The sequence below is a fragment of the Thermobia domestica genome, chromosome 1 (assembly GCF_964235325.1).
Source record: "Thermobia domestica chromosome 1, izTheDome1.hap1.1, whole genome shotgun sequence".
Lineage (NCBI taxonomy): Eukaryota > Metazoa > Arthropoda > Insecta > Zygentoma > Lepismatidae > Thermobia > Thermobia domestica.
This window is the reverse complement of record NC_137454.1, coordinates 92,609,945-92,622,802: the sequence shown is the minus strand read 5'-3', so window position 1 is coordinate 92,622,802 and position 12,858 is coordinate 92,609,945. Positions and strand designations below refer to the sequence as shown.

Here is a 12,858-nt window from a genome sequence, read left to right as displayed (position 1 = left end):
GTGAGGAATAATTATGTCTCGAAAATTAGTTTAATCAAAAGATTCCGTGCTGAAATATCTTTTTCATGCTTTACTTTTGTAACCAAGCATATCTTAATGAGTGGAATATGAACTTTTCTGCGTAATGATGTAACAGAATGCTACAAAGGTTGATAAATATGTCATTGAATTCTCTTGAAGAAAGTTATATATTCTGGTTGTGTGATATGAAGAGGAGAAAATAATACATAACAGTAAAAATTTTATTATGGTACGAAAGATTATATTTTATAAATTATTTTGTAAGTAATATTATTCTATATAATTTCCCGATGAAATTCAAAAGATTTTTTAACTTGTACTAATTCTAATCACTGGGTAGGGTGGCATACGTCATCATTGGATAAAATCATTCCTTTAGATGATTTCCCGACTGCTAAGGCTTTTTATAAAGGTAAACAAGAAAGTTCTGTCGCTTTTTGGTGAGGTCTTTGCTCCATTTGCCCTCACATCGTGAGTTGAATGCAAATGGAGATAAGGCGAAGATCAGTTCTTGGTGTGAGTATACCCAACATACTACCTGGCTGTGGCAGTTCAGTTACATCATGAACTTGCGTAAAGACAGAGAACATGGGACCTTCATAGAGCTCAAACCGGGGTCAAACGCCGCTGCAGCAGGCGGAAGATATTCCAGCCCTTTGGTGAGGGTGTCATGACTAGGCGGACAGTGCAGCAGTGGATTAACAAGTTTAAGGACGGTGATGAAACACTCGAAGACGCAACACGTGCGGGAAGATCAACACACGTATAAAATGAAGGTCTTCAGCCAGAAATTGAGGCGAACAGTTCCCAGGCATTTGAGGAACTGGGACTACAATTTAGTGTGATTGGAGAAACCATTCAGCAACACCTCCATCAACTTGAAAAGCACTACAAGTTGGGTCGATGGGTCCCACATGATTTGACTCCGGACCAGAAGGCAACGCGAGCAGACATCTATCTTTCTTTGCTGTCTCGTCAGGGTGTTGACATGTAATGAGACGTTGTTCCTGTACGAAGCTCCACGGCGCCGTCATCATTGGTTAGCATCCCATGAACCGGTTCCAAAACAACCGAAACCAGCACTGCATCAAAAGAAGGTCGTCCTGTGTGTTTGGTGGACTGCTCGCGGTATCGTACATCTGGAACTGCTACCAGCTGGTCAGAGCATCAATGCAACTGTGTACTGTGAGCAGTTGAGCCGTGTTCAAGAAAAACTGAAAATTCTGGAACCAGCACTTCTGAATCGCAAAGGAGTCCTCCTGTTACAGGACAAGGCTAAACCCCACGTAGTTACGATGACCCGGGACACCATTCTGCTCGTTGGATGGGAAACACTAATGCATCCGCCATACTCCCTGGACATTGCACCGTCCGATTATCATCTGTTCCATTCCTTGGACAATCACCTTAGGGGACGCCAGTTCAAATCCCTAGTAGAGGTGCAAAATGCACTTCATAAATTCTTTGCTTCACGACCCACCAAGTTCTACCGCGATGATATCCATGGCCTTCCAAAACGTTGGCAGAAGATCGTCGATGCTGATGGTTACTATTTTTGGCGTACGTCTTAGGTGACATTAATGTTGGAAAGTGGTGGGTGAAAAAGCGGCAGAACTTTCTTGGTTACCTTTATATTTATCATTATTATTATTATACAAAGAGGCAAGTTTATTCTTACTGTAGGAAGTTAAGTTCGTGCAACGTATCCTTTATTGAATGAAGAACTAAGAAAATTCCATACTTATTTGCACAGTGATATAATTCGTAGGGATAATAATTTCAGTTGCCTATCTACAATTATTTGCATGCCCGCGTCAAATAGAGAACCGAATTGATTACTCCAATAAATTAAATCACCGCGCATTATGGAAGTAAAATCTTTAGTCTTTCATATGGTTACCATTATTGTTTTTACTTCCATTTACTATACCGCTGCTAAATTATTCTAAGTTGAAAAGATAAATGCAATAAAAACCTGTTTCAGTCTCAGAAGGTTGAGTAATGAATTCAGTTTATTTGAAAAATACCACAACATTATCCGATCGCCTGTTTATTTCAAAGAGTGACATAACTCAAAATTCCTAACTTTTCAGAAGAAGCGTTTGAAAGTTTTGACACGCGGTGAAAACGACTTGGCACAAGAACGGCACACGTGCTCTCTAACGCCCAGTTTTGGAAGCACATCTGTGAAATTTTTACCAGAGATAGACATCAAGATTAGTTTTCTTTTTCTACCCATAAGTCAATAAGGGCGATTTTTGAGTTACACCACTCTTGAAATAAAGAGATAATATGTCCTTCGTGCCTCGTAGTTCAAAATTATGTTGTAAACTGTCTGTGGGAATTGCTACTGCAAATACTTTGTGTTCAGTGACACCAAAAAGTACGGTTATTGTGTATTTACATTAGAACCCTTTGTTAATTGACTACATACGTAAAGAAAAGTATTGTTTTATTGTAATTTCAGATTAGTTTCTTGAGACAAAAGAAGGACGGAACAACTTCATTGAATATCTTGTGTCCGACGGACGGCGTAATTCCAGGCACGCTTGAAAAGACTATATCCCTTGGTGCATTTACTGGGAAACTCACACATGGTACTGGACAGCTTCAAGGATTCAGAGAGGATAGGAGGAATTTAGCAAAAGCAGGTATGGATGAAAAACAGTAAATTTGGATTTTTATCAGTTTACTTCATTTTGGAATACTCAACAATAAATTGTTAAAATTATATCGTTCTCATGTTGTCATGTAGTACGTAAACGATTTGTTAGACATTCGTAGGGGTAACGAATATCGAGTCCAGCATATTTCCATAGGCAGTAAGGTGCGACAACTTAAGAACAGCATTATGTACACATAGTAGTAACTTCAAGACCAATATTTCGATTTTTTTTTTTTTTTTTTTTTTTTTTTTTTTTGTGCAGGAAATATCATAAATAGAAAAGCAGAGTAAAGAGTATGGAGATGATCTGTTAATACCTAATGGCTGAACAATCACAGTCGAAACAGTTTTTAATAATTACAATATGGTCTGCTCCAAGTTGTTACAGTATATTGTTTGTGGAAATACAGTAGATAAAATTATTCAAATTTACTAATTTTTGACAATATTAAGAAAGCATTAATTCGATATGCAGTAGATTCGTAATTGACGGTCTAGTTGGGGCAAATGTCCTTTAAATCGCAGATTGTGGTATGAACAATATTACACTTGAAATTGTGCTGTATATGTGATGTAAATGTAAAATCTTCAATGTACGTACAATATTAGTAACAAAAAGCTTGTTACAACTCTGGACGGGTAAGGGAAAGCTTCAAGCTTCATTTGTTTTCCTGTTGAATGTTGTTGCTCAATAATCAAAGGTTTGGACTGCCTGTTTTTTCTGAACGAAGTAGGGATGTTTGTAAATGATTTTTATGGCTATATAATCGTAATTTTTTTGAGTATTTATAACATGTTGTGACGTCACGTATTGTGCCTACTGAATATAGTGCTCTTTAAGTTGTCCATGTTTTTTTTTTTTTTTCCTTCAGTATTCTAATGATATAATGACGTTAGTTAAAACTCATTATGCTCATCTTTCTATATAAGCACCGTTTTCTTCTTATTTTTTTTTTTTAAGGAAACGGGGGATTTATTGGTGTTTAATCCTGTGACTTTCAGTATATTTTGTTTTTCTTGCAGTGAAACCGCTTTATTACGGTGCATTTGGTTCATATGCACCATCGTATGATTCAACGTTTGCAAATCTTACGAAAGAAGAGTCTGATTTAGTGTATGCAACGTATGGAGACGAAACTGCTGTACAATATGCTGAGAGGTATTTATTATTTTCATTTCTGCATTTATTAATGCATATTTTACTAAAATTTAGCTTTAAAGTTAAGTATCTAAGACTGAAGTTAGATATTCTTGACTATCCTATGGGCTTGTGAGATTTTTTTTTTTTTTTTTTTTTTAATGTGATTCCGGGTTACAGTTCCCGTTTCCAACGTATCAAATCTATATTAATCTACTGAGACATAAATATAAAAGTTCAATGTTAAATCCAGTAAAGCTTTTTCAAACTACATGAGAAACGTAAGAAATAAACAATTTTATAGCACACCACTTCCTCTGTAGATGCGACTTAGTGGTATACAGAAAAAGATCAAAAATAATAGAATGTATAACTGCTCAGGAGCTGGCTGAATACCGTAATGATTAATGCATAGGCACGGTTAGCTGGTGAACCATATTTCTATTGCAGTCCAGTCGTGAAGTTTTTTACTCTGTATATATTATTCAAGTTAGATGAACAATTTTTCTTAGCAGACAAATGCGAACAGAAGACGTTAGAAAGTAGATCGTCATACTACATTTGAAAATAAACGTAGATCAGAGTAACATACAAAGAGTGAAAAATTGATTTGACTGGACCGCGACTCGTACCCGGTATCTCGTGCCAATGCGTTAACAACTACACCACCCAGTCCGCTTGCCAGAACAGCCAAACATTCTCTCACTCCTACAGTAGGTACTCTACACTCGAACGCTCTTACAGAGGGTTGTGGTGTGTAAAAATAAGTTTAAATCGGTTGTTTCCGCCTTTCATTAATACTGTATATATAGATTATAGTAATTTACATGAATAAAGCATGGTTTGGCATAATAGCTAATATTCATTTAAAAAATTAATATATAAATTGATCCTAGTGTATAAATTATCATAGAATCTGCTCTTTTTTATACGTACAAAATATCGTGGTATATTACAGTGTACTTCTGTAACACAACCAGAAGTTAGTACTATAAAGGCACAAAATTAAAATCTTCGGTAATAGTGATATACAGTATATATCTGTAAGGGAACTTAGAATTATTTATTTCTTCATATAATATAATTAATCCAAGCAACACATCGTAACCTGTTATTCCAGAAGTAAACCGTTGATTTTAGGAGTAGAAGTGTTTTGAAATTTTTATATACACGGAAGTGTGAATTACAACTCTCAGAATACAGTAGTCTTAGATAATTTCGTGTTATTTACGTAGAAATACAGTACATTAAAAATAATTTTTAAAAAGTCAAGCCGCCCACCGTAGCAAAGTTTTGTTCTCTCGTTCGTTCTTAAAATGTGTTGTGTGAATCACAAAAAAGTTCTCATTATACAGGGTTCCAATGCAAGTATAAGTTCCAATGTATGTTTTATATGATAGTGTAACATTATTATTTTTGAAAAATGAAAATGCTTTAAAAAATAAATAAGTAAAATAAAAAGTAAAATCTCTTTGTCAGAATACCAATTTTCCTTCTCTTCCAAAATTTTTAGAATTTAGATCAGCTTCTAAATTCTTATCGACATTTTTACATGCTTATCTCCTTAGTCCTTTCCCCACGAAACAATAATACCAAAGCCATAGTTTTAACTTTTTGGTGATCACTTTTTTAAATACTAACTAGAAAAGCTTAAAAATAACAATTATACATAAATAAAAACAATATATATATATATATATATATATATATATATATATATATATATATATATATACAACATGCAAATGTGTCAGATGTATAAAATGGAACAAACTTTATCTATTACGCGTTGAAGTTAGTACCAGGGGCGGTTCGTGACAGAATTCACACAGGTAAAAATTGCAGTTTTACTGCTGCAAGTTAAGGGAAGAAAACTTTCCTAATATTCTAATTCTTGTGTACAGATTGAGGGAAGAAAACTAGAAAATTTTCCTAATATTCTAATTTTTGTGTTTAAATTAAGGGAAGAAAACTAGAAAACTTTTCTAATATTCTAATTCTTGTATACAAATTAAGGGAAGAAAACGTTCCTACACAGCAAAAAATGAGGCGTTAAATTAACACAAAATGACTACCACTTTAGCGTGTTACTTCTGTGTTAATTCAACACCAAAGACATCGCTTTTGGAGCATATCAGAAATAACTAATTACTGGCTGTGAGAATTTGCATTGGTTTTTATTGTTTGGTATAAGCAAAACTTTACGCAGTATATTTGGCATTTATACCAAGTAAAGAATAACATTCTATGTTTTCTGTAATCGGTCACAATAACAGATGTGTAAACTTGTGAATTGTCTGACAACATTTATATGATTAACAGTTCTGCCATCTTCCGTTCTTACGTGACAAGACATAAGAATAACAAAAAAGGAAATTAGATAGCAGCACTGCTATTCGTGTAACTTTTGTCAGACAATACACTGGTTTACAAAACTATCATTGTAACCGATCACAGGAAACATAGGATGTTATTCGTTACTTTGTATGAATGCTAAATATACTGCGTAAATCTTTGCCCATACTAAACAATAAAGACAATGCAAATACTCACAGCCAGTAACGTGGTATTTCTGATACGCCCGGAAGGCGATATCCTTGGTGTTCAAACAATACACAAGTAACAGGTTAAAGTGCTAGTCATTTTGTGTTGTTTCAACACCTTATTTTTTGCTGTATAGTATTCTAATTTTTGTATACATGTATTATGTCATTAGGTAATTTTCACCTTTGCTTGAGCGATATAACTAACTTTTACCGATGTGACTTCCCTTACGAGCCGCCGCTGAAGAAAAACTGTTTAATTTTTGAGGTATACATAACTATGTTGGCGAATATTTTCTTCGATTCATCGCAGTTTGTATTGAATATATTAATAACTGATTTTAAAACTAGTATTAAAACTGTGACGTCCTTAATGTTCTAAAATTATGAATTAGACGCAATTTTGTATTGTTTAAATGTCTTTTTTCAATGCACAGCCATAGTTGTTACGTTTAATAAATTTAGGATTTTTTATTATGATTATGTAGGGAACCTGAAATTTATTTTTATATTACTTTATTCTTTTAAAGCATTCTGGATTTTGCCAAGGACTGTGACTATACATTACAACTCGTGGATAACTTATTAGATATAATGACAGGTAAAGAGCATAGCAAGACGATGAGAATTCTTGACGAAAGGAGGCGAATGCGAGAAGAAGAAGAAAAGATTAAACAGCTTCTGGAAGGTCATCAGTCGGACGATAAGCAACAGCCGTCGTCATCGGATGTTAAAATTGATTTCGACTCCTTGAAAACACTTACTGATATCGGGATTGATGTTAAATTTCTTGATTCTGTCGGTAAGTTTATGTGTAACTTTATATTCGTAAATAATTCATATGATATGACGATTTATTTTCAATATTAACATTTTCAGCCTGCTTTGACTTCTTTTTGTATTAAAAACTACTACATTTAACTAAATTGATTTATTTACTTTGTGAATTTGGAAGGATGTTATATTGTATTTAGATTACAGACATCCATGGTATTGTAGCTACTTATTAAAATTCCCCGAAATATTCTATCTAACATCATCACATGAAAATATCCCATACTATTCACAGGTTTTTATTTGTTTTTAAATTAGCTACCTTCTTTAGAACAGTATCAACCTAAATTGCTGTCCTTTCCAATTCACAACTTTTGTCTTTATGAGTTGTGTCTCAGTGTACACAGCAAAAAATGAGGTGTTAAATGAACACAAAATAACTACCACTTTAGCGTGTTACTTGTGTGTTAATTTAATACCAAAGACATCGTCTTCCGAGTATATTAGAAGTAACTAATAATTGTCAGTGAGAATTTGAATAGGATTTTATTGTTTGCAATGAGCAAAGTTTGTACACAGTATATTTGATATTGACGCCAAGTAACGAATAACATCACATGAAAATATCCCATACTATTCACAGGTTTTTATTTGTTTTTAAATTAGCTACCTTCTTTAGAACAGTATCAACCTAAATTGCTGTCCTTTCCAATTCACAACTTTTGTCTTTATGAGTTGTGTCTCAGTGTACACAGCAAAAAATGAGGTGTTAAATGAACACAAAATAACTACCACTTTAGCGTGTTACTTGTGTGTTAATTTAATACCAAAGACATCGTCTTCCGAGTATATTAGAAGTAACTAATAATTGTCAGTGAGAATTTGAATAGGATTTTATTGTTTGCAATGAGCAAAGTTTGTACACAGTATATTTGATATTGACGCCAAGTAACGAATAACATCACATGAAAATATCCCATACTATTCACAGGTTTTTATTTGTTTTTAAATTAGCTACCTTCTTTAGAACAGTATCAACCTAAATTGCTGTCCTTTCCAATTCACAACTTTTGTCTTTATGAGTTGTGTCTCAGTGTACACAGCAAAAAATGAGATGTTAAATGAACACAAAATAACTACCACTTTAGCGTGTTACTTGTGTGTTAATTTAATACGTTTTGTAAATACGTTAATACGTTAATATGTAATATGTTTTGCTTTAATCGATCGCGAAAATAGTTTTGTAAGCCTATGAATTGTCTGACAACAGTTACATGAGTAGCAGTTCTGCCATCTGTTGTTCTTATATCCTAGCACCTACGAAAAACAGGTAAGAACTACAGATGGCAGAATTGCTACTCATGTAACTGTTATCAGACAATTCATAGGCTTACAAATTTATTTTCGTGAGCGATTACAGAAGACATAGTACGTTACTCGTTACTTTGGGATAAATGCCAAATATAGCGCGTAAAGGTTTGATTATAGCAAACAATAAAATCCAATGTAAATTCCCACTGAGAATTACTTGTTATTACTGATATGCTCGAAAGGCGATGTCTTTGGTGTTAGATTAAGACACAAGTAACACCCTAAAGTGGTAGTCATATTGTGTTGTATTAACATCTCGTTTTTTGCTGTGTAAGTTTTCTTCTTTCACTTGAACGTTTTCTCAAATTGGTATTGAAACTTATCATCTAATATGCGGTCCATCGTAGCGCGTGAAATTATATAACTGCTTTTGTGTTATTTTTATTTTCTACTTTTTAAATTTTTTTTCTTTCGACAATTGCAATTGCCCACTACGTATAATTCTACGAAAATCATATCCATAGATTAAAATAATTAAACTTATCTCTTTCGTAAGGATTTTTTCTTCTTTTCATGTCATTGGTAGGCAGAGCTACTATTATCGGTGAATATAGGTTATGAAAGATGTTTTAGGTCCTCTTTTTTATCTGCACCAAATTCAGATCTAAAATACCATTCTTAGCTTAATTCTTCGACGATGGTAGTCTGTGAAATGTAGTAAATAATTTGTTTTCCATCACAAGAAAAGCTTAGTATTATTTTAATGAATTTTTCTTGCTCCACCTTACATTAAATAATGTACCAAGGAGTTATTTACTGACTGTTGAGTGCATGGTGCATACGTGAAAAATACAGAGGCATCTTATCTTAACATTTCTTATTGATTTTTTTTTTTTTAACACAAGCTGTTTCAAGGCTTCTCTTGTCTCTTCTTCGGTTTGTATTATTCGTTGCGCTGCTGATTTTCCAGAATGAAAAATCCCTCTATCATGTCATACATTGAGCAGCGTAGCCAATAAGACACACGAATGTTAAGGTAAGATGTGTTTGTCCTTTAAATACTTTCTCACGTATGGAAATTAAAAATCAGTGCGGAATGAGCAAGATACTTTATTGACTTAAAATCCCTTTATTGTGTTACAGAACAACAATATCGTAATGCAGAGGCCCGTCGTAGTGCAGAAGAAGCGATGCAGACAAGGTTAGATCAGACATCGGAACTGTTAGAAAAGCTACAGAAGGTACAACGAGATAGATTAAGCCAGAATCCTCCATCTCACTTGGCAAACATAGCACAGCCTTCCGAAGCTGAGGTCCAGTTGGGTAAGTTTTATTTTTCGAATTTTTACTCGCACCAAATTTTATGCTATTAACTAATTCCGAAGAAGTAAGTAAGTTTGGTCTTGTGCCCTTAAAAAATATGCCCACTCAGTTATTTTGATCCTTTTAAAAGGGACAGTGATAAACAGGTACTATTTTTGACTAATTGCATTTTTTACAGTCAATTTAATGAGAATCCTCGTGGTCAATGAACACATGGAGCTGAATGGTTTCTGGACAATAAACAACAAACTCTACAGAAAGATCAATTTTAACTAACAGATATAACGTTTCTTACCTTAATATCTCAATTTAGATGATTTACTTAAGACCGTATCAATGTGCTCTCCTGCTTTCTTCAATAACTAGTTAAAATTGCTGAAAAGTACACATCGTTAGATTCCTTCTGCATACGGAATGCCGAAAGGAGAAACACTATTTCTAAATTTTCCGAGGATTAATTCTCTGATTCTTGTAGAATAGTTATATTTTTATTTATATTTTATGGAAAGATAAATAAATAAATAAAAACCTATTGGTTTGAATAACACGGGATAATTTTCCATTACAAATACGTAGTAAGACTATCCATGGCTTTGGATTGATTATTTTAACAAAAGAAACACTGACCAAAGCTTAAAACACACTTTATTTTAAATTATAATAACAGTTTCGGATATCTAACATATCCTTCTTCAGACAATATCGAAAATAAATGAAATTCATTTATTTTCGATATTGTCTGAAGAAGGATATGTTAGATATCCGAAACCGTTATTATAATTTAAAATAAAGTGTGTTTTAATCTTGGGTCAATGTTTGTCAAAACAAATACGTAGTATACTAAAAGAGTATTTAGTCATAGATTTTTTGAGAGAACACATTTTTTTTCTCGACAATTTAAAGGCATATGAAATAAAACTAATTTGGATTCATAGCAGAACTGTGTCATATCTCAAGTAAGTCGTGCTTAGTTACTACTATGTCCGCTAGTAGCACTATTCTCGCAATACCACAGTATTGCAAATTGGTATGACATATTTTATGACAATAGCTATCGATTTCGCGGCTGTTATGGGTTTTAATTTAAGAATGAAAAGTTTAAACACAAATGCGTCGAGAGGAATTTTGTCGGCACGCAGGGACACAACCTCATAAGAGGGACAATCCTGTAAAATATGGAACATGCGAATCCTAAGGATAGAGCTGAAAAGTGGAGGACTCTAACAATGTGTCCAGTTTAGAAATTTTAATAAATTACTGAAGAAAGTGGCAGAATACATTGAAACAGTCTAAGTAAATCGCCTAACTTAGAGATACAAAGTAAGAACGATGTGTAGCATCAATCACTAAATATTAAATTACCGGAGCTTGTGCACATGATACAAAATGACATAGGTTTCTTTAGGTTGGAATGGAGTAAGTATTTATTTTCAACAAGTGCTTACTTCTTAAATATTATTTTCTCTTCTTTTGTCCTTGGAGGAAACAAACAGGGAGTTAAAAAATGTATTGGGCACCTTGGTTCCTCCATTCCACAAAGAAATCGTACTTGCCGATTCCTTAGTTAATATTGTCGACAAGAAGAAGTTTGTAAATACATCAAATAGGTCATCCTGATGTATTTACCAAAGGCCTCTTTCACATGACCAAAAATAATTCTGTAAAGAGAGTGAAGCGATTGTAAATATCGTGTAAGAAATTTAGATGATAGCATTTAAGTGTTATTATTTGATGATTAAACGTTGGATAAGGAAATCATTAAATTACCATGGGCAGTATCGTAATTTAAGTTCGTAGTTTTTTGGTTATGAATTAACCACAGTGTGGATGTTAAAAGTAATAATGTTATTCTTTGTTTTCAGCTGAAAAGATAACCGAAAGCTTGAAAGATATGGCAAAGAAAGTAACTCCTGAAGACATAGCTCCAGTTCCATCCTTGAGAAAAGCAATGGGAATCAGTTTAGGGCCTATATCTCCATCTTCCCCGTTATCTTCGGAAGAACCAGATATAACAAACCAAGACCAGCAAGAACCGATAGAGGTTGATATTGAAGGAACTTCATCGCAAGCCGAAGAAGCGGGAGATTTCGAGTCTGAATTGCGAGAATTTTTAGAGAATGATCCTGGACTGAGCAATTCTCCTTTACAAGATGACAAGACGATAGAAGAGATCCTATCTGAATCATAGGAAGGAATAGTATTAATATTGAAGTAATTTATATGAAGCGTAGATATGTGTATTTGTGTAGTCGAGTGTTTACAAAAAAAATGGTTAGGTTCAATTTTGTACTTTTTTTAAAAAAACAAAAAGAAAGAACGCTTGGGTTTTGATAACTTACTAGAGCACAACGTAAACTAAGTGTGAGAGATTTGTTTCTTTTATAGGCTGAATGAATGTCTTTCTGGTGTGTGTGTGTGTGTGTATAGATATGAATGCATTGTGGTGTTCCAGACGTATCGTACAAAGAACGATGATTCATAATGTGACGAGGTGTATGAATTGGATGGACCCCAGTAATAATATACATGTATCAATATCGTGACTCATCGAACATTTCAACATGGTTCTATAATAAGATGTACTTCAATTCAGGATTATTCGAATAAAACAAATCTATATATAATTTGATTTTAAAATATTTATTATTGACGACACGGCAGTATCTAAGTTTGATTAAATATAAGCAACAACTATTGTTAGTGTTGATGAAGCCCTAAGCCATTAAAGGTAATGGGACCCTTTAAATGCCCAGCTATCCTTTGCCGATGAGAAATTGTCACTGTTTTTTGTGTTGAATGCATGCTCTATGGTAATTCATGGACTTAATTAGTATCTAAAGCCATTTACACGTGACAAATTGTATTTTATCAAAGCAAACTAGTGATACTTTATAGTGTTTCGGTTATTAAAAAAATAGGATAAAGTTTACTTGGATATATATATATAGAGAGAGATTGAATATTTATGTGAATATGTAAATGAAAAGGGTTGATTATCTGTTAGCTAACATTTTATGATTAATTATTTCGAATAGACAGATTCTGAGTTAACTCTTACATAAGCACAATGGGGAATATTCATT

At 33.5% G+C, this 12,858-nt stretch overlaps 1 protein-coding gene across 1 annotated transcript in view; it reads left to right on the top strand.

The window, feature by feature from the left end:
- Brd7-9 (Bromodomain containing 7/9) overlaps nt 1-12,404 on the top strand; it is a 34,481-nt gene extending 22,077 nt beyond the window's left edge. Inside the window, exons 6-10 of the mRNA XM_081760787.1 lie at nt 2,489-2,672; nt 3,710-3,845; nt 6,898-7,169; nt 9,596-9,775; nt 11,638-12,404. Coding sequence (XP_081616913.1) covers nt 2,489-2,672; nt 3,710-3,845; nt 6,898-7,169; nt 9,596-9,775; nt 11,638-11,963 — 1,098 coding nt within the window. The 3' untranslated portion in view covers nt 11,964-12,404. The remainder of the gene's footprint in view (nt 1-2,488; nt 2,673-3,709; nt 3,846-6,897; nt 7,170-9,595; nt 9,776-11,637) is intronic.
- Nucleotides 12,405-12,858: the final 454 nt, after the last annotated feature.